This window comes from Schistocerca gregaria, chromosome 4 (assembly GCF_023897955.1).
Source record: "Schistocerca gregaria isolate iqSchGreg1 chromosome 4, iqSchGreg1.2, whole genome shotgun sequence".
Lineage (NCBI taxonomy): Eukaryota > Metazoa > Arthropoda > Insecta > Orthoptera > Acrididae > Schistocerca > Schistocerca gregaria.
Genome location: NC_064923.1, coordinates 194,930,496 through 194,954,050, shown reverse-complemented (window position 1 = coordinate 194,954,050; position 23,555 = coordinate 194,930,496). Strand labels below are relative to the sequence as shown.

At 39.9% G+C, this 23,555-nt stretch overlaps 1 protein-coding gene across 1 annotated transcript in view; it reads right to left on the bottom strand.

The window, feature by feature from the left end:
- The window catches only part of LOC126266927 (tyrosine-protein kinase hopscotch), a 155,691-nt gene that overhangs the window by 59,820 nt on the left and 72,316 nt on the right, over positions 1–23,555 (bottom strand). Inside the window, exons 9-11 of the mRNA XM_049971618.1 lie at positions 17,605–17,758; positions 3,528–3,675; positions 3,282–3,392 (exon numbers count right to left, since the gene is read on the bottom strand). Of these exons, the coding sequence (XP_049827575.1) occupies positions 3,282–3,392; positions 3,528–3,675; positions 17,605–17,758 (413 nt within the window). The remainder of the gene's footprint in view (positions 1–3,281; positions 3,393–3,527; positions 3,676–17,604; positions 17,759–23,555) is intronic.

Below are 23,555 nucleotides of genomic sequence, written 5' to 3'. Positions count from 1 at the left end.
AGTGATATGGGACCATTGATTTTCACAATATATATAAATGACCTAGTAGATAGTGTCGGAAGTTCAATGCGGCTTTTCGCGGATGATGCTGTAGTATACAGAGAAGTTGCAGCATTAGAAAATTGTAGCGAAATGCAGGAAGATCTGCAGCGGATAGGCACTTGTGCAGGGAGTGGCAACTGACCCTTAACATAGACAAATGTAATGTATTGCGAATACATAGAAAGAAGGATCCTTTATTGTATGATTATATGATAGCGGAACAAAGACTGGTAGCAGTTACTTCTGTAAAACATCTGGGAGTATGTGTGCGGAACGATCTGAAGTGGAATGATCATATAAAATTAATTGTTGGTAAGGCGGGTACCAGGTTGAGATTCATTGGGAGAGTCCTTAGAAAATGTAGTCCATCAACAAAGGAGGTGGCTTACAAAACACTCGTTCGACCTGTACTTGAGTATTGCTCATCAGTGTGGGATCCATACCAGATCGGGTTGACGGAGGAGATAGAGAAGATCCAAAGAAGAGCGGTGCGTTTCGTCACAGGGTTTTTGGTAACCGTGACAGCGTTACGGAGATGTTTAGCAAACTCAAGTGGCAGACTCTGCAAGAGAGGCGCTCTGCATCGCGGTGTAGCTTGCTGTCCAGGTTTCGAGAGGGTGCGTTTGTGGATGAGGTATCGAATATATTGCTTCCCCCTACTTATACCTCCCGAGGAGATCACGAATGTAAAATTAGAGAGATTCGAGTGCGCACGGAGGCTTTCAGACAGTCGTTCTTCCCGTAAACTATACGCGACTGGAACAGAAAAGATAGGTAATGACAGTGGCACATAAAGTGCCCTCCGCCACACACTGTTGGGTGGCTTGCAGAGTATAAATGTAGATGTAGATGCAGATGAAGAGATTTTATCTGCTCAGGGAATGGGTGTTTTGTTGTCCTCATAATTCATAATCATTTCATCATCATAATCGATATGCAAGTTGCCAAAGTATCATCAAATAAAAAAAAAATTGCACTAGGCAGCTAAACAAACCCAGATGGATTTTCTGTCCATTAATGTCATATGATCATTTCATTTTTATGGATCTTTCTTTTCATCACCACTCAAATGTCAAAACGAGATACATCAAAATAAACAACCATGGGATAGGAAGTCAACTATAGTCACTCAAAAGATGAAAAGTGACAGAACCTGAAGGGATATCTATATGAGTCTACATAAGAGTATGCGAACAAAGTTGATTCTATTCTGCAGAACTCTACCAACATCACTGGAGGAGCGACTGGTTCCCAGTGATTGAAAAGTGTGCAAATCATTCCTGCTTTCAAAATGGGTCATTGAACAGATGCACACAACTATATGCCTACATTGTTGACCTCACTGTGGTGCAGAATTTCAGTACACATTTTATGTTAGTTTCAGTACACATTTTATGTTAGCATAATATGACCTTTCTGGAGGCTGAAAAATCTCTTCTGTAGGAATCAACACGGATTTCACAAACAAGTATCATGTGAAATGCCTCATTCTGTTCGTTCACAAAACCCAAAAGGCAATAAATATCAGCATCCACATTGATGCCACCTTCCTTGACTTCTAGAAGTCATTTCATAGAGTTCTGACCTGTCACTTAATGAATAAAATACGAGCATACATATTATCAGCTAGCTCTGCGATTGGACTGATGGTTTCCTGGCAAAGAGAATACTTTGTTTTATTGATTGCAAGAAACCTCAGTAAGTGTAGTCCATTCATGTAGGTGGTAGCATATAAAAACCTTGTTTGATTGATGCTGAAATACTGCACTTCAGTCTGGCACTCATACCAGACAGGATTGATAGAGGAAATAGTGAAGTACAGAGACAAGAAGTCTACATCATGCATCATGGTTTGATTTACTGTTAAAATTCTTGGAGTGTATGCTCCTAGATGTTCGGCCAAACTACTGTTTTTATTATTATTTTTTTTTTTTTTCTACATATCTCTCATGGAAAGAAATTAGACTGATTGAAGCTCACATGAAGACTTACCAAAAATCATTCTACCCATGCACCATTCACAACCAAAACAGTGAAGAGGGAAAGAGAGAGTGGTACAACAAGTACCCTCTGCCACATACCATAACACAGCTTGCAGTGTATACATACAGATGTAGTCCTCAGATCAAACCTAATGAGGTACCTCAAACAGAATTATCTCCCCCATGTCAATCACTACAGACTTCATAATTAAACACTGGGCATGAAAAACCAAACACACACTTTCTCAAATGACATCCTGAAAGCTGTGGATCACAGCAGTCAGGTGAATACAATATGTCTAACTTCCAAAAAATCATATGACTCAATAAAACTCCATCAGTTATTAATGGAAATTGTTCAGCTCATGTTGTATATAAATTATTTGACAAACAATATAAAAAATAACCTCAGATTTATTACAGATGATGCAGTTATGAATAATGAAGTACGACATGAAAGAAAGGTGCACAAATTTTCAGTCAGATCGTAGTAATATTTCAAAGAGGTGCACTGACTGGAAGCTTACTCTACAAGTCAGAAAAGTAATATTGTGAACTTCACAATGCTCAATAGATGCTATCTTATGACTAAAATATCAGTGATTCACAACTGTAGTAAGTCACCTCATACAAATACTGGACTATAACAACCTGTGAGAAAATGAAATGGAATGGAATGGAATGATCACTTAAACTTAATCATAGGTAAACCAGCTGGGAGACTTTCATTCATTAGTGTAGGAAAATAGAAAAATGCTAGTAGTCTACAAAGGAGTATGCCTACAAAATACTCATGTAATACATCCTAGAATCTTGCTCAAATTTGTGGAACCCATACCAAATACGATTAACAGAATACTGAATGTACAAAAAGAAGGGCAACACAAATAGTAACAGGTTTGTTGGACTCATGGAAGAGCATCACAGAAATGCTGAAAGTCTTAACTGAAAGATGCTTGCACATAAGACTCCAAAAACTGTACATAATCCTATTTACAAAGTTTTAATGTAGAAATTCAGTACTCCCTGACAATTAAATTACTGTATACACAATTTTATTGACCAAATGAGGGTAAAAGTGACAGAATACACTAGTTTTCTTTCATTAACTAAAAAACGTATATATAAAAATTGTAAAGCTAAAAATAAAAGATTTTCAGCCATGTTCCTTTTACCTGGCAATGTCTCATTTTAAATGAACGACAATAAATGAATGTTAAATATAGGATAGTAAAAAATGTTGATAAAATTACATACCTGTTCCCATGGATGAAATACTAAGCTTTGAAGTGCTATAATCCTTTGTAAATGGCTTAAAAAGTTTTGGAAATGGTGATGCATAGGAATGAGCTCTTCTTGAGTTGAAAACTGAAAACAATATAAAACAATGGTAGTGAGTTGTGAATTTGATAATCTTGTAGCCCTAAAGTATTTATCCATTATTAGCTGAGCTGTGAAGTGGGTAGTAATTTGCTTCCTTGGCTGACTGTGATAGAAACATACCTTCATACAATATCTGATTAATGTCTCTCATTATAGCCTGTGGTTTCTTTCTTCTGTATGGATCTAGATCCCAGCAGTCTGACATCAAGTTATAAATTGCATCTGGGCACAACTGTGGTTTAGGTAATATCTTGCCAGAAGAGTAGAGCTGGAAAAAATTGTTAAAAATGTTTCCATTGACAAGACAAACTTACTACTGAAATTAAGGCATTCCCTGGAACAACTTAAATGAAATATACAGAGTTCGAGATACACAACATCAAACATTTTAAATAGTTTTTTATTCATTTCAAACTCTCATACCTGGACTAAATTTCAGTAAAACATAAACAAAATGTTGTGGTTCCAGAATATATGATGTTATAGTGAATTTTGTAAGAATTACTGAGTGATTTGGATTTCAGTTACATAGTTGTTCCACAAAACATCTAAATTATTAGTCTAAAAAACAGAAGAGGAGTTTTTAATTATCAATGGTTAAAACTGGAATGAGTGAGTTAGAGCTAATGTGTATTCAAATATGAACAGTTGGCAAATTTTGAGCGCAGCACTATAAACACTGAGAAGACACTGTAGACAGCAAGTCAACCTCATTTGGCAGTGCATTCTTCACATCATTGTAACATTTTCTCATTTACTTATCAGCATAGCTGAAAAAAGTATGTAGGTTCACTATGCAACACTTCACGAAAATAATTCTTGCATAGTGTGAGGGAATGGCACAGAAAGAAATAAAAAAAATATACAAGATATTCACAAGGAAAAGTTTACCTCCTAGCATAATGCAAATGGACACACAAAAAATGTACTCACCAAGCGGTGGCAGAAGAACAAAAAAAAGGTTTAACTTTGACTAGCTTTTGAAGCCAGTGGCTCCTTCTTCTGTCACAAGAGTTGATGGGGAAGGAAGAGTGGTGAAGGAAAAGGAGTGGAGAGGTTTAGGGAAAGGGATACAGTTCAGAAAAGTCACCCAGAACCCTGGGTAAGGGGAGACATACCAGGTGGGATGAGAGGGTAAGACTTATTGTTGTGTCTGCACTGGACGAGATTTGAAAACCTGAGAGCTTAAAGGTGAAAGATGGGGTAATATGCAAGACAGAGATTACTACTAAAACATTATTCATGAGCTAATAAGAGTGAAAAGCTAAGTGCATTGTATGTAACAGAGGTGGGAGGGGGGATGGCAAAAAATACAGGTCAGAAAATGAAACAAGTAGAAAACTGAAATGGAGTGAAGAAAGGAGTAGTTATTGTGAAGAAACGCTAAGACAGGAGGAATTAATGTAAAATAAGGCCAGGTGGGTGGCAAGAACCAAGGGCATGTTGCAGCATCAGTTCCCCCCTGCAGAGTTCTGAGAAATTGGTGTCTGGGGGAAGAATCCAGATGGCGCATTCGGTGAGCATACACTGAGGTCATGACTGTCTTGTTGTAGAGCATGCTCTACAATGGGATATTGTGTGTTGCTGTATACACCCTCTGTCTATATCCATTCATCCTGACTGAAAATGGGTGGTAGTTATGCCAATGTAAAACGCCGAACAGTTTTTACATAACAGCTGATACATGACGTGTTGTTTCACGGGTGGCTCGCCCTTTGATAGTATATGTTTTGCCAGTTACACAGCTGGAATAGTTGGTGGTAGGAGGGCACATAAGGCAAGTCATGCACCAGGGATAGTCACAGGGATAGGAACCATAGGGTAGGGAGATGGGTGCAGAAGGAGCATTGGGCCTGACAAGTATATTGCGGAGATTGGGAGGGTGATGAAATGCTATTCTAGGTGTGGTGGGCAAAATCTCACACAGGATCTCATTTTAGAGCATGATTTTAAGAACTAATGGCCTTTTTGAAATAGCTGATTAATACAATCAAGACCAGGATAATACTAGGTGACAAATGGTGCACTCTGAAGTTGTTTTTTGGAGGTATCAGCAGTACCAGGATTGGATGTGATGGCCCAGCAAATCTGCTTTTGAACTAAGCTCTTGGGATAATTAGATCCAGTGAAGGGTGAGGTGAGTGTGGTGGCGTATCGGTGTAAAGAGTCTGCATACGAACAAATATATTTGTCTCGAATGCCAAAGCTGTATGGGAGGGAATGTTTGATATGGAAAGAACGGCAACTGTCAAAATGTAAGTTCTGTTGTTTGTTAGTATGTTTACTGTGGACAGAAGTGTGTAGCTGGCCTTTGGTGAGGATGATATCAACATGAAGGAAAGTGGCATGGGATTCCAAATAGGACCGTGTGAAATTTAATTGGGAGAAGGTATTTAGAGATTCCAGGAATTTTAACATATTAGCCTTATAGGGGAAAGATGTCATCAATGTATCTAAACCAAACCAGGGACTGAAGACTTGTGGATCCCAGGAAAGCTCCATCCAAGCAACCCATGGCACTGGAAGGAGCCTTCCCGGTTCCCATAGCCATATTCCTGATCTGTTTGTATGTCTGCCCCTCAAAGGTGAAGTAACTGTTGGTAAGTATAAAGTTGATTAAGGTGAGAAAGAAAGATGTCATAGGTCTGGAATCAGATGGGCACTGGCTGAGGAAATGCTCAGCAGCAGACAGATCATGTATGTGGGTGGGGGTGTTGGTATAGAGGGAGATGGCATCGATGGTGACAAGCAAGGTGTGTGGTAGGAGTGGGACAGGCATGTATTTTAGAACATTATAGAAATCCAGAGTGAAATTTCACTCCGAATTGGAGTGTGCGCCAATATGAAACTTCCTGGCAGATTAAAAGTGTGTGCTGGACCGAGACTCGAACTTTGGACCTTTCCCTTTTGCAGGCAAGTGCTCAACTGACTGAGCTACCCAAGCACGACTCACAATCCGTCCTCACGGTGTGAAATGATGAAAAGCACATGAATTGGATGAAGTAAGTGTGGAGATGGTGAGAGTAGCTAGCAATGGTGGAGATCAGTGGCCCTACTGGGTCATGAGAACAGTATGGATAGAAAGGAGGACTACTGAGGCTGGAAAAAGGGGATCAGAGTAGCAGTTATTAAGACAGATTGTATGAAACTATGCTATGTTTATAGGGGAGTTACTCTGATGTGCCATGCTGCCAGGATATTGGAGAAGATATGGGAAAAAACAGTATAGAATATAGTGGAAGGAAGTCTGAGAGGTGCACAATGTGAATAATATCAGCATAGACAGTGAATATAAATTTTAGTGTAAGGCAGCTCCAACACTAGCACTGCAAATATGGATTTAGTAATGGTATTCATGGAAACTGAGAAGGCATATGACAGTGTGAAAAGAAACAAGATCAGGGAAGCACTTCAGAAAAGGGAAATGGAGGTCTAATTGTGAGAAGAATACGGGGAAGTTATCAAGGAAGTATGAGTTGTGTACTAGTAGGAGGAGAGAAGACTGGCTCCTTGAAAAAGAGATAGGAGCTGATGCAAGGGAGTGTGCTATCCCCTCTTCATTTCATCAGTGTTATGGATGAAATAACGACAGAAGTGACTGTATGAAAAAGATATTAGAATAGGAAAGCAATGATGTTTTCAGATGATTTGATGGTGTGGGGAAATGGAGCAGGAGAGGAGCAAGGAAGCCTTTATGCATGAAAGGAAGTTGTGGGACTTATGGATTGAAATTTAATGCAAAAAAGAGTGAAGTGATGGTGTCAATGAGGAATAAGTGGAGAGTAATAATGGGTATTAAAAGTTGAGAGGGCAAGTGCTACAGAAAGTGGAAAGTTTCAAGTACCTGGTGGCCATACTAGAAGACAGTGAGGAGCGGCAGAGGAGGGGGGGATGACACAGAGATTAGTTAAAAGGGATGCAAGCCCATGGATTTCTGCTGAGTGTTTTGAGAAGCCAGATCTGGAAAAAGGATGTACGAGGGTGGTTTGAAAAGTTCTCTGAATCACCATGAGAGGTCAGCACTAGCGCAACGAGTTGTTCACATGATATTCATTGGACTGTTGTCTGTAAACATGTGCCACACCAGTGTCCTTGGAAGAGAGCTGTGGTGGTGACGTGGTTCTGTTGTTGTTCCCATGTAGTGATTTGAAGAGGTGGACAAAAAAATCAAGATTCGAGCAGTGGTTAAGTACTTTGCAAAGAAAGGTATGAAAGCAAAGGACATTCATGCCAATTTCCAGAATATGCTGGGGGACTCTGCTCCTTCATACTCAACTGTTGCCAAGTGGATAAATGAATTTAAATTTGGTTAGGAAAGCTTAGATGATGATCCACGCAGTGGTCGGCCAAGATGTGTCACTATTCCAGAAATCATTGCAAAAGTGAACAAAATGGTCATGGAGGATCACCGATTGAAAGTGCGTGAAATTGATCATGCTTGCTAGATACCATCTGAAAGTGTATATCATATTTTAGAAATGAAAAAATTATCTGCACGATGGACTCTTAATGCGTGCCCGCACACACGTGCCGTCACCATTGCAAAATTACACAAACTAAGGTATGAATTGTTGCCACACTGTCCTTGTTCACCTGATATGGCTCCATCAGACTTCCAGCTCTTTCCAAAACTGAAAATTTTTCTTGGAAGACGAAGATTCACTTCAAACAAAGAACTGATAGCCAGAGTTGACAACTATTTTGCAGGCCTGGAGGAAATTCATTTTCGAGATGGTATCAAGGTACTGGAACATTGTTGGACCAAGTGCATTAATCTACAAGGAGATTACATTGAAAAATAATAATAATAAAACAAAGATTCAGTGATATAAGTACTTTTTTCTATTCCATTCTCTGAACTTTTCAAACCACACTCTTAACACCAAAACACCAACAAATGTTGTAACAAACATTATGCTTCATCACGCACGTATGCGTCAGAAACGTTAGCACTGAAGAAAAAGCAGGTGGGTGGGATACAGGCTTGCAAAATGAAATATTAAAGAAGCATGATCGACCTAACAAGAATCAAAAGAGTAAGGAATAAGAAGGTGAGGGAAACAGCGAATCAGAAGCCACTGCAAAAGACCACAGAAGTGGCAAGATTTAGATGGTGTGTAGTACATGTTACAAGCATAGGAGTTGGCAGGATACCAAGACAGGCTCACGAAATGTGGTAAGAGATCTAGACCTAGAAGAAGGCCGAGAGACAGATGGCATTGTTGGCATGTATGACTGTACGAAGAAGAGAGGAGAAGACTTGGACAAAGTGGAGAGGGAAGAATGGTGGGAGAGCTGATAAACAGCATACCCAACAAAGGACTGGATACTGTAGAAGATGACGACGGTGAAAATTTTAACATGTTTTTCTTAGTAACACTACTGATCATTAAAATTGCTACACCACGAAGATCACATGCTAGAGACGCGAAATTTAACTTACAGGAAGAAGATGCTGTGATCTGCAAATGATTAGCTTCTCAGAGCATTCACACAAGGGTGGCGCCGGTGATGACACCTACAATGTGCTGACATGAGGAAAGTTGCCGATCGACTTCTCATACACAAACAGCAGTTGACCAGCGTTGCCTAATGAAACGTTGCTGTGATGCCTCGTGTAAGGAGGAGAAATGCGTACCATCACATTTTCCATGTTGATAAAGGTTGGATTTTAGCCTATCATAATTGCGGTTTATCGTATCGTGACATTGCTGCTTGCGTTGGTTGAGATCCAATGACAGTTAGCAGAATATGGAATCGGTGGGTTTAGGAGGGTAATACGGAATGCCGTGCTGGATCCCAATGGCATTGTATCATTAGTAGTCGAGATGACAGGCATCTTATCCGCATGGCTGTAACGGATCGTGCAGCCATGTCTCGATCCCTGAGTCAACAGATGGGGATGTTTCCAAGACAACAACCATCTGCACGAACAGTTCAATGACGTTTGCAGCAGCATGGACTATCAGCTCTGAGACCATGGCTGTGGTTACCCTTAACACTGCATCACAGACAGGAGCGCCTGCGATGGTGTACTCAACGACGAACCTGGATGCACAAATGGCAAAACGTCATTTTTTCAAATGAATCCAGGTTCTGTTTACAGCATCATGATGGTCGCAACTGTGTTTGGTGACATCGCGGTGAACACACATTGGAAGTGTGTAATCGTCATCGCCATATTGGCGTATCACTCGGCATGATGGTATGGGGTGCCATTCGTTACATGTCTCCATCATCTCTTGTTCACGCTGACAGCACTTTGAATAGTGGACATTACATTTCAGATTTGTTACGACCCGTGGCTTTACCCTTCATTCGATCCCAGCGAAACCCTACATTTCAGCAGGATAATGCACGACCGCATGTTGCAGGTCCTGTATGGGCCTTTCTGGATACAGAAAAAGTTCAACTGTTGCCCTGGCCAGCACATTCTTCAGATCTCTCACCAATTGAAAACGTCTGGCGAATGGTGGCCAAGCAACTGGTCGTCACAATACGCCGGTCGCTTCATGATGAACTGTGGTATCGTGTTGAAGCTGCATGGGCAGCTGTACCTGTACACACCATCCAAGCTCTGTTTGACTCAATGCCCAGGCATATCAAGGCCGTTATTACGGCCAGAGGTGGTTGTTCTGGGTACTGATTTCTCAGGATCTATGCATCCAAATTGCGTCTAGATGTAATCACATTAAGTGGCATATTTGAATGCTGTCTGCAAAATTTGTTGAAAGTAGAATTAGTAGTAAAGAAGCAATAAATTAAAATGTCACGCCTCATGCAGCAGTTTTTCTGCATGAACAGCAAAATGTAGTTAAGTGATTAACCTTTTTTTCATTTCACCATTTTGTGGGTGGTGTCAGCAAGAAAACTGTGGGTGAAAGGGTGTTGTAAGTCACTAGGTAGTTTCATTTTCAAATACTGGATGAATATAGCTGGGTACTGGCATGTGGCAAGTTACACTGCCTCAAGACATATACAAAACTGCTAACTGTAATACTTGTCTTACTGTGTTAAACCTCTAACATAAACATATATTTCTTTAAATTTGCTCAATAATTACATGAAATACATAAAATCAAATTTTTGTTACCCCGGGAATCTGTTAAATAGGAAACCTGCAACTGGGTGTGGTGCCATGAACAAGGTTAGCTGTTCAGTAAAATAGATGTCATAATTTATGCAAAATGCTCCACATGCCTCTAAAAAATTATCTATAAGTTTGTGAATGTCATGTAATTTATAGTAAATGTATGGACAGTGTCTTGAAAGGAGGATGTAAGATAAACATCAACAAAATCAAAACGAGGATAATGGAATGTAGTCAAATTAAGTCCGGTGATGCTGATGGAATTAGATTAGGAAATGAGACACTTAAAGTAGTAAAGGAGTTTTACTATTTGGGGAGCAAAATAACTGATGATGGTCGAAGTAGAGAGGATATAAAATGCAGAGTGGCAATGGCAAGGAAAGTGTTTCTGAAGAAGAGAAATTTGTCAACATCGAGTATAGATTTAAGTGTCAGGAAGTCATTGCTGAAAGTATTTGTATGGAGTGTAGCCATGTATGGAAGTGAAACATGGACGATAAATAGTTTGGACAAGAAGAGAATAGAAGCTTTCGAAATGTGGTGCTACAGAAGAATGTTGAAGATTAGATGGGTAGATCACATAACAAATGAGGAGGTATTGAATAGAATTGAGGAGTGTGTGGCACAGCTTGACTAGAAGAAGGGATGGGTTGGTAGGACATGTTCTGAGGCATCAAGGGATCACCAATTTAGTATTGGAGGGGAGTGTGGAGGATAAAAATTGTAGAAGGAGACCAAGAGATGAATACACTAAGCAGATTCAGAAGGATGTAGGTTGCAGTAGGTACTGGGAGATGAAGGAGCTTGCACAGGATAGGGTAGCATGGAGAGCTGCATCAAACCAGTCTCAGGACTGAAGACCACAACAACAACAACAACAACATAATAACTGGCAGCAGAAATGACTATAGCAGCTGGTGCAGGACCAATGGGAGTTTCAATCAATAAAGAAATGAGTGTGCTGAGACATTATCAATAGCATAGTACAATGGAGTTGCTTCTGGGGCACAGTGAAGAAAAATCTCATTTTGGTCACAGGGATGACAGAAATTGCATCTACGTCACCATACAGGTGAACACCTGTTGGACTTAGTTTTTTCTGGATGGCGTACAGCAACATGTGTGCACAGCTACTGTACTCATAAATTCAGGAACGAAGCCAAATTATGGATTTGTAAAAAATTATCTACTTTGGCAATGGACTGTTATCAACTTGGCAATGAAATTTAATTACAAACTATAATATGACGATATTTAAGCCTTTATTTATTGGCAACAAACACAGACTAGTAAACCCAGTTACTTATTTGCTGAAAAATGTCTGTTTGATTAATATGCAATTATAGTTCCCACAAAGCCACTGGTTGTCACATAAAAGACATTGAAAATTACTCCACTACTGCAAAATACAGTAATTTTTTGCAGTTCATATTCTACAGTTAACTTTATGAACTACATACTGTGTTTGCAGTGATGTATGGTCATACCTAGACTAACAGACAGACATGAAGACATATAAAAAAAAGATCATGGATTTAGTTCCAGAACTTCAAGCTCCCAATCAACCAACAGTTAAATTTAAAAAGGGGTGTCATATTGCACCTGCAACCACCACAAATGCTCCTATCCTGAGAGCATAGTGCCAGGAATCCTCATACCAGTACACTGTAGGTGTCAGTGCCTTATAGCACCCAAATAAAAGTCCAACTGCCAATGTTCTGTTTGCCTGAAGGTAATTACAAAGACCCATGAGATAATTATTAAAACAATCAGCATATTATGGTCTTCATTTTAATCACAGGCGAGATAGAACCATATAGATTCCTTCAGAAAGAATTTTTCAATGTGCTCCAAAATAAGATGAAGTCTGTGAAAATAAAATTGAGTGAAATATATCAGGGACAGTCAAAAGTTTTAATGAGCACATAAAAAGTATGTATTATATTTTTATTTATATACAGGTGCATTTCTACAGCTTGGGTACATATTGAATCACCACATCAAAGTATTATAGCAAGCTGCTAGAAAAGCCATATCAAAATGGTGCAGCCCACTGATAAATTGGAGATGGGCAGAGTCATTTTGATTTGGCTCCTCCGGTGGCATTGTACGGGGAGTCAGCATATACTAAAACTAAAACTGCAAACAGCAAAAAATTAATTACATAAATTTATTTTTTCAAGATGGTCTGTAAAACATTATGACTATCCCTCATATTCCTAACTACATTCCTGCCACGGGTGAACTTATTTGTTTCATTTGATACTAATTGCAAATGATGCAAAATTCTTATCCCAAAGTGAGGTTAATAAATACACCACCACATAAAAGGGTCATCAATGTCTGATTCAAAATTTGCAAACTACAGTTCTGAACAAGGATTCAAATCCAGAATCACATTTTTGCTGGGTAATCCACACAAACTAAATCATCTAAGCATTCACAATGCCTCTATTAACTTTCCAAATTCTACATAGGCTCTCAAGAATACATTACTGGGGCAGTATACCAAGAATTTTAAAAAAAAGTTGGATAAGGGTTGTTTACCAGAATGTAAATTACATTACACAGCACAGCATACAGTATAATAAAGTTAGTGTAAGGTCTGAAGCTGAGTGCCACACGTGGACTGGAGCCTCAGTCTTCACTTCTCATAAGAATGCTTTTCAAATGAAACTGTATGAAGGACACTTAGTCCGGCACACAATTTTAATCTGTTATTAATGTTGATGTTATCTTCAGTCTGGAGACATGTTTGCAGCAGCATTTCATGCTGGTCCATCCTGTGCAAGCCTTTCATATCTGCTTGAATACTGCAACCTACATCCATTTCAAATTGCTTGCTGTATTGAATCCTTGGTCTCTTTACACAATTTTTACCCATTCACCCTAATCCCTATGTCCCCCAGAAAAGTCTTACTAATAATTAGAGTAATATTTTTCTTTCTGTTGTCAGTCTGCATTTCATCTCCTCTCTAGTTTTGCCACCATCAATTGTTTTGCTGCACAAATTGCGGAAGTCATCTACTACTTTCAGTGTCTCCTTTCCTAATCTAATTCACTACCCTGCCTGATTTGATTCTTTGATATCCATATTTTCAAGACACTACCCATTCTGCTCAACTGCTGTTCTAAGTCTTCTGCTGTCTGACAGAATTACAAGTGTTACAGGCAAACCTCAAAGTCTGGGGAACATTCAAGAATGGGGTGCCGCAAGGTTCGGTCTTGGGTCCTCTGCTTTTCTTAATATATATTAATGACTTGCCATTCTATATTCACAAAGACGAAAAGCTGGTGCTTTTTGCTGATGGTACAAGTATAGCTATCTCATCAAACAGACAAAAATTAACTGGTGAAATTGTAAACGATGTTTTTCAGAAAATCATTAAGTGGTTCTCTGCAAATGGGCTCTCATTAAACTTTGACAAAACACAGTATATACCGTTCCACATGGTAACTGGAATGACACCATTAATAAATATAGACTTTGATCAGAAATCGGTAGCTAAGGTAGAATACTCAAAATTTCTAGGTGGATGCATTGATGAGGGGTTGAACTGGAAAAAACACACTGAGGATCTGATGAAACGTTTGAGTTCAGCTACTTACGCTATCAGGGTCATTGCAAATTTTGGTGATATACATCTCAGTAAATTAGGTCACCATGCCTATTTTCATTCTCTGCTTTCATATTGCATCATGAAAGCATGGCATCATATTCTGGGGTAACAAATCATTGAGTAAATGAGTGTTCATTGCACAAAAGTGTGTAATCAGAATAATTGCTGGAGCTCATTCAAGATCATCCTGTAGACACTTATTTAAAGAGCTAGAGATCTTCACTGTAAATGAAAGCACTGGCAGGTTGATAAATACACAAACAAACACAAACATACACACAAAATTCAAGCTTTCGCAACCAACGGTTGCTTCATTAGTAAAGAGAGAAGGAGAGGGAAAGATGAAAGGATGTGGGTTTTAAGGGAGAGGGTAAGGAGTCATTCCAATCCCGGGAGCGGAAAGACTTACCTTAGGGGGAGAAAAGGACAGGTATACACTCGCGCGCGCACACACACACACACACACACACACACACACACACACACACACACATGTCCATCGGCACATACACAGACACAAGCAGACATTTGTAAAGGCAAAGAGTTTGGGCAGAGATGTCAGTCGAGGCGGAAGTACAGAGGCAAAGATGTTGTTGAAAGACAGGTGAGGTATGAGCGGCGGCAACTTGAAATTAGCGGAGATTGAGGCGTGGTGGATAATGAGAAGAGAGGATATACTGATGGGCAAGTTCCCATGTCCAGATTTCTGACAGGTTGGTGTTAGTGGGAAGTATCCAGATAACCCGGACGGTGTAACACTGTGCCGAGATGTGCTGGCCATTCACCAAGGCATGTTTAGCCACAGGGTGCTCCTCATTACCAACAAACACTGTCTGCCTGTGTCCATTCATGTGAATGGACAGTTTGTTGCTGGTCATTCCCACATAGAAAACTTCACAGTGTAGGCAGGTCAGTTGGTAAATCATGTGGGTGCTTTCACACGTGGCTCTGCCTTTGATCGTGTACACCTTCCGGGTTACAGGGCTGGAGTAGGTGGTGGTGGTGGTGGTGGTGGTGGGAGGGTGCATGGGACAGGTTTTACACCGGGGGCGGTTACAAGGGTAGGAGCCAGAGGGTAGGGAAGGTGGTTTGGGGATTTCATAGGGATGAACTAAGAGGTTACGAAGGTTAGGTGGACGGAGGAAAGACACTCTTGGTGGAGTGGGGAGGATTTCATGAAGGATGGATCTCATTTCAGGGCAGGATTTGAGGAAGTCGTATCCCTGCTGGAGAGCCACATTCAGAGTCTGATCCAGTCCCGGAAAGAATCCTGTCACAAGTGGGGCACTTTTGGGGTTCTTCTGTGCGAGGTTCTGGGTTTGAGGGAATGAGGAAGTGGCTCTGGTTATTTGCTTCTGTACCAGGTAGGGAGGGTAACTGCGGGATGCGAAAGCTGTTTTCAGGTTGTTGGTGTAATGGTTCAGGGATTCCGGGCTGGAGCAGATTCGTTTTCCACAAAGACCTAGGCTGTAGGGAAGGGACTGTTTGATGTGGAATGGGTGGCAGCTGTCATAACGGAGGTACTGTTGCTTGTTGGTTTGAATATGTGGCCGAGGGACTGCGTCAGCTTTCAGACAACACCACATACAAAGTTTGCCAAGGTAATCCCATTCCTGATGTTCTCCTGCTGTTTTTCCTTCTCTTCCTTTTCCTGCTACTGAATTCTAGCCCATCGTCACAATCACATTTATTACTATCCTAAAACTTTTTCCTCATAACAAATGCTTTTAGTCTCTTCATCACCTGTGGAGCTAGTTGTCGTACAAACTTGATTGCTGGCTTCATGACTATCTTGGGTATGATAAAATGTTCCCTATACTGCTCATAGGAGCTTACCAATTTTCTTATTTATTTTTATATCTTCCATTCTATTACCCCTATTTAATTTTGTATTTATAACCCGGTACACACCTGAACAAAAGTCCTGTTCTTCATTCCATCACCTTCACTAAGTCCCACTACATTTAACTTCAACTATCTTTTCCCATTTTTAAAGCTTCCAGCTTCCCTATCTGACCCTTAGAAGCATTCTTTTTTTTTTTTTTTTTTTTTTTCTGGTGACAACATCCTTCTGAGTAGCCCCACGGGAGATCCGAAAAGGCAAGAACAGAGTTTGGACAAAAATATGCAAACACCACAACAAATACATGCCATGTTTCAGTTCATAATGATTCCAGCCAAGCCTGTATGTTGCACTGTTGTATTTGACCACAGACACTAACTGTGCAACGTTCTCATTACGTTGCAGCTGTCAGTCATGGTCAGAACAGTGTTCTGTGTAGTTGTGAGTGCATTATGTGGAAGCTAAGTGGATTCAAATGCGGGCAAATTGTTGGTGCTCATACAGTGGGTGATTCTGTAACCAAGGGAGCCAAAGTATTTGGTGTTCCAAGAGGCACCATAGCAAAGATTTATACTGCATGCAGGAAAAGTGGAAAAACTTCATCTGCTAATCACAATACAGACAAAAGTGCGTGTTGCATGATCATATCAGATGATCATCCAAGAGGATTGTGATGAAAAAAGTGAGCAACTGTTGTGGAAGTCACTGCAGAACTGAGTGTCACATTTACAAATCCTGTCAGGAACAAAACACCAAAAAGGGAGCTCCAGAGGCAGGGAAAACTTTGACTATTGAGCAATGGAAGAAAGTCATTTGGTCAGATGAGTCTCGTTTCACATTATTTCTAATTTCTGTCCACTGTTACATCTCAAGAGTGAAAGATAGCGAGGTTCATAGATGATTTGTGCAACCATAATGTGGTATTCTATAGGTCTCACAGTTACAATGCAAAGACACATTATTTCCAAGGAATATGTTACTCTTCTGTCTGATCAGGTCCATCCCATGGTACAATGTTTATTCCACAATGGCAATGTTGTGTTGTAAGATGATAGGGTCCCTATTCACAGAGCTCACATAATCCAGGACTCATTTTGTGAGCATGAGCATGAATTGTTACATCTCCCCTATCCGCCACAGCCACCAGGCCTCAATGTTAGTGAGCCTTTCTGATCTACTTTGGAAAGAAGTGTCGGGATCACAATCCACTTCCATCATTACCTGCACTTGCCACTATTTTGCAGGAAGGATGGTAAAAGAGTCACTTGAAAACAATACAGGACCATTATTTACCTATTCTGAGATGACAGGATGTTTTGAATGCCAATGGAGTTCCTAAACCGTATTAGGCATGGTAATGGGTTGGGTTTTTGATATTTTCATATTTTTGTCCACCTCTTGTATTTTATCCAAGAGTATGCCATTTTGCTAACCCCATGTCCTCCAGAAAAATATCAGCTGTAGTTTCCCCTTGCATTCAGCAGTTTACAGTATCAGCTCAGCAATGCCATGTTGGCTAATGTTACAAGGCAGGAGCAATCAATTTTTAGGAAGATAAATTACATTGTACATTCCACTACATTGTGAAACATTCATTTTTGGAGAGATAAAATTTTACTGACTAACATAAATATACTGGATTACCTTCTTAATCATGTCAACATTGCTTGATTCTGGAGGATGCTCTCCATAAGCAAAAATCTGCCACAGTGTTGTACTGAATGCCCAGACATCAGCAGGAACTGACGATCTTGCCATTTCAACATTTGTAAAATACTCTGGAGCAATCCAGTGAATACTGAAATTAAAAAACACACATACTTCGGTGTAAAACAACTAAACTTAAATATCTGAGTTAATTGTGTATTGATGAAGTAACAGCTCCATTTGTGTGACACTAATTTAATGATTAATTGTAGTTACTGGCTCATCATCTTCCAGTGTTCCATGAATATAATTATAGAAAATTCACAAAGAGTTCCTACATAAATGTGATGCATAAGAAGTGCATGTTAGTGCAGATCTGGGTTTGGTCTGCACCACAGTAATATATACTTGTTTTAAATATGTGTTTGCAGGGAACTGTCAATAAACTTTGAGTGTATGTAGAACATGTCAGGGAATACCAGAAAATGTTTAGTCACTAACTGAAATGGGTCATGAAAATGAAGCATCACACAACTGAACTAGCTGTTTCATATAATAAATTTCTACAGTTGTAAGACACCCCATTGTCCTGGGAATTCTTGATAAAACAGCCTTAACTGCTGCATATCAAATTCATCAAAAATTGGGAATAAACTAAAATACATTGATGTAGGCCTCAATAAATGCCATGTCATTTGTCACAGTTGGTGTGCCCATGTATATAGGGGACACACACACACACACACACACACACACACACACACACACACACACACACAGAGAGAGAGAGAGAGAGAGAGAGAGAGAGAGAGAGAGAGAGAGATGAGCCATCTCCTTAATAACATGTTTCTTCCCTGCTCCTGATTCTCAGCAATTTGTTGGTAATTTTATGGAGGTATAATGCACCTAAACCACTGTAGCAGAGTTCTGGCTTCAAGAAGTGGGCAGTTATACTGCTGAAAGGTGACATCACTGTCAGGGAAGACATCAAGCATAAAGGGATGCAGATGGTTTGCAGCTGACAGCGTGTCTTCAATTATCAGATGTCCCATGCAAGTGCAGGATAATGTCTCCCTTATTATAATACTGTTCCCACCAGCCTGTATGAACGGCATGCTCCATGTTTCAAGCCGGCCTTCACCTCGATGACAGCATTTGTGGAGACGATCACTGATGTAGGGTAGGAAAATGTAATTCATCTGAAGAGCCGACCGATTGACGGTCGAATTCCAATACTCTTGTGTCCACTGCAGTAGCAACTGACGATGTCAGTGGATCAACATGTACAGCGATCTTCTGCTGAGCTCCATTTTCAACAATGTGTGATGACTGGTGTTCTCCAAAACACTTGTGCATGCACCAGCACTGTGCTCTTTTAGCAAAGATGCCACAGATCACCATCTATCCTACTTTATGTGGCAGACAAGGCTGCAAGCCCCTCGTTCTGTGAAGAGTTGTGGGTGTCGAACCATTCGGTACATTGATAGTTTCACTGTTGCTCTGCATTTTTTGTAGATGCTCAAGACAGTAGCACATGAACATTTGACCAGCTTGGCTGTTTTTGAGATACTCGTTCACAGGCACTGCGTAATAATAATCTGCCTCCTGTCAAAATCACTTATTACAATGGATTTCCCCACTTCCAGCCTATATCTTCTCTAGGTTTATCCCCCATCTGTGTCTGCTCCAGTTACATGCTTTTGCTACCGCATCATGTGCCCGTAGCACCACTAAGTGCCACCAGACGTCACTGCGAGCAGTGTTCGTAATGTTACGGGTTCTCAGTGTATATCTCAAGCATTCAATCACAAAACAGAATGTAGGAAAAACATATGAGGGCATGCTGAAAAGTAATGTCTCTGAATTTTTTATGTGAAAAATCTTACATATTTTCAAATAAAACAAACTTTACTTGCAATCTACATCTTCATTCTTCATGTTTACATATTTTTTTCTCAACATAGGCACGCCAGTGAAGAACAAATTTCTTCGAATGAGAGACCACTTTATTGATGCTCTCACTGGAGAATGTCTAACTTTGTTGATGGAGTCATAATTTCACCTCTGCTTCCACAGCTTCATCACTGTCAAAGTGAAGCCCTCAAAGATGTTCTTAAATGTTTGGAAACAGATGAAAATCAGGTGGGGCAAAGTTGAGACTGTTTGGAGGACAACTGATAACAGTGAATGCAAAGCATCTGATTGCTACAAATATTACAGCACTCACATGTGTTCTGACACTGTCACACTGATGGAGATGGTGCTCCACAAGTGGACCAATTCTTCGAATTTGAAAACTGATTACAGCACGCTGTTTCTCACTTAACAACATAGTAATATTACATACCACCATGTTACACGCTACAATTTGGAGCTCTCTAGTGGCAGAGGGTTGCAACTTGTATCAGCAGGAAAGTCAACTGAATAATATGGATGACAAACAATACTTCAATTGATATTGAGAACAGAATAACAAATTTGAAGGCATAATATTATATTGCACATATATTTAATGAAATATTGTAGCATGAACCAATCCACTCTCCAGCATGTGGGAGCAATCTTCATTAAACATCAAGATACATTCCACTATACTGCATATACATTGCACATAAATATGTTATATATAGAGTGCCCAAAAGAAGTTTTGCTCTATCCTCATTACCTGTATAGTTTTGATCAGTGACCTCTTTCATTATACTCTAATGGCTAGCATAAATCTGTGTAAATCCAGTGTAATGAAGAGAAAAGTAAACTTCACCTTTTCAAGGTATGAGGCACATTTTTTTAAAGTAAGTACCATCCTTAAATACAACATGCACACTTCTCGAAAAGTCTACTTGCTTTATTTTTACTTCAAAATGGTACTTACTTAAAAAACACATCTCGCAATTTAGTAGTGTGAGCCGTATAAATTGGATGATTGGGGGTTAAGGAACTAAACATGGAGGTCATCTGGCCCTTGGTCAACATAAAGTTCATCTGGAGTTAGTGACATATGCCAGAAAAGTGATCAAATTATGAAAGTATGGTAGAGTGGTAAAATCAAGTAATCAAAATCAGTATTGACTCAAGCAAGAACTGAGAAATAACTTAAGAAGAAATAAAAGTATATGGATCAGGCTGTAACATACATCAGAGCAGATAGGGGCCTCGCAGGCCTTTGTGGCAACAGGAACACCACATCTGACCCACCACCAACCTGATTAGGGGCAGAGACTGTTACAGAGTAAAGAATGCCTTCTATCTGGAAGATTTTACATAGTTAAAAGTGACAAGGCTATAATGTGATGTACATCAACTGTATCAACAATAATAAAACAAGGTGAAAAAAATAATCGTGGCAGCAGGCGAGTGGGCCCAGGGCTTTGCAGGCAACAGGTGACATCCCTCCAATAGTTGTCCCCTTCAGTCAAAGTGTCAAAGAGGAGAACAGACTCACTATTCATCAGAGTAATACTCCTAAAATGAAAAACAAAATTTGTTAGAAAAAGGGGCTAACCACACAAAACCAATCAAAGCATAGTACAAGAGTCATGAGCACGTGTCTTGCATCTCCAGGCATGAATGGGACCGTGCAGCTTATCTACACTGTTCTGCCTCTCACCATATCTCAAAGGGTCATTACCGGCTTGAAACACTTGTGCACTGTCACTCTAGAAATTGTGCTTCATAGTGATTGCCCATAGTCAACAACACCAGTTGATCAACACTGTGGTATCAACAGCATCTCCATCGACCGCATATGGCATGCCACTCTCTTGTTCACGGGAGATGATACATTTAAAATTTATCTCCATGAGTCCTGCTCTCTCCAGTGTTCACCATCTCTGATGGGTGGCACTTTGAATGCCACCAGATGACCTCCAATTTGTTTTCAACTGAGTTCAATTGTTTCATCAACAAATCTTTTCAAGGCACCACAAACTGAGTTCCACTTCCAGATCTTGGACGACTTGCAGCGAGAATACTTAGGAACAGTTATCCAGTGACTGTATCTTGTAACTGCTAGCAAGTGATGCAGACTGTGTAAAGGAATGAAGGACTTGTAGCATTACCGAAGTTATGTGTTTCTCGTGTTTCAAATTGTATATATTGTAAATGAATGTGTTAATATTTTATCCATTTCATAGCTGTCTGATATGTTAAGCTCCCTCCTAAGTTATGGACACAAGAGACATTCCTGGCGAGAAGGCTGGGTTGTGGTGATTCCATGGAAGTAGTTGGTACAATGAAACATAATTGCATTTTCCTTTATAGAATTATTGTATTTTGCAGCATATTTATTTTGTGTATAGAGTGGCAACTTGTGGAGAGCAACCACTCACTGCACTTACCTAGTTTCACAGCCAACAAACCAAATGTTGCTAGCAAGTATTATCAAACTGGAGGAAGCCAACAAGCCCAGCAACAAACTATGACTGAAGCATAGAAGGACAGTAGCAAGGTGCTGCCTCCACAATTTCGCTCTTTTAACACAAGGTAAGAGGTATGGATGGAGTACTGGATGCAGTTAGAACAACACTTTGCAGCCTACGAAATGTCAGGTGGCCAATGACATTCACTCTTGTTTTCATGGCTAGGAGTGCATATTTTACATTTGTGTAGAAATATGTTCCCTCAGTTACAGCACCCTACTCTACCCTATGAAGACATTGTTAGGAAGTTGTACAAATTTTTTGAAGCTCAGGTTCACGTAGCTGCTGTTGCTCACTTCATTTTTTTTTTTTTTTCATATATACCATCATAGAATTGAAACTAACAGAAAATGGATTGCTGATCTCAAGGGCATGACTAGGAACTGTAAATTCAGATGCACTTGTGGAGCTTCTTTTCAAAATGAAGTGTTTCATGATGCTGTTATCCATAACCTTGCTGACTATAGAATATGGGCTGAGATTCTAAACCATCACAATCCTGGTCTCAATTTTGTTCTCGAAGTAATCCAAGCTCAGAAGTAGAAGGCTTTGTGGACCTAGACTTGAACATGCCCGTTGTTGCAATGTTGGCCACAAATAGTTCTCAGAGGCCCCAGTCCAGCATGACACATGTCGACAGCAGTTGCCGAGTTCACTGCTTGCTCAAGCACACCAGTCTTGTGTGAATGCAGCACCACAAACACTGATCCTTCTACCACACGTAATACCAACATTGATATGAATCAGGACACACACAGCAAATGTGACTGCAATACACATTCAAAGTAAATTCTGTTCTCCACAAATTCTGAATTGAGAATATAGAAATAAATATAACATCTCATGCTGAACCTGTACCCGCTCCTTCTTGTAATGCACACAGAAACTTTGAATGAAAGAGCAAGAATTGCAACATGACATGCACAGTAAACAATCTGGCCCATTCCACTCAGTTGTTCTCTAACAGTGCAACAGCTACATGTTGTATCAATCACAAATCAGGCAAAGGCAGTCATCACAAACTAAAAAAATGACAGTCACATTCAGAGGACAAACCAAACTCTGTTCATTTCCTTACAGATTTGCAATCCCTCTATACCATTTTAGTCAGATATTGATGCTTCAATCACATTGATCAATCAAACTACTTACAAGCAGTTGGGACACCCTCAGCTACATAAATCACATCTGCAATTCACAGCCTACAACAGCAAAATTATCTTTGTTCCCAGGATGTGCACTTTACAAGGAAAATAAAGAAATACAACTAAATTGGTGTCATTCACAGTAGCTGAATCACACTTGAGTACCGATATTTTTGGCATGGACACATTTGATTTTTTTTGCTTTACATATTCAAAATAATGTGCATCCTACTGATAGGCAAGTTTTCCATGCCAACAGTCATCAATTGTGTGAAAAACGGACACCTGTTCAATGACATATTGAGAAATGCAAAGCATTTTCAAGGGCACATTATGCTTAAGTACAATGCTCAATTATTTGGATGACAACATTGTGTCTGGAAAA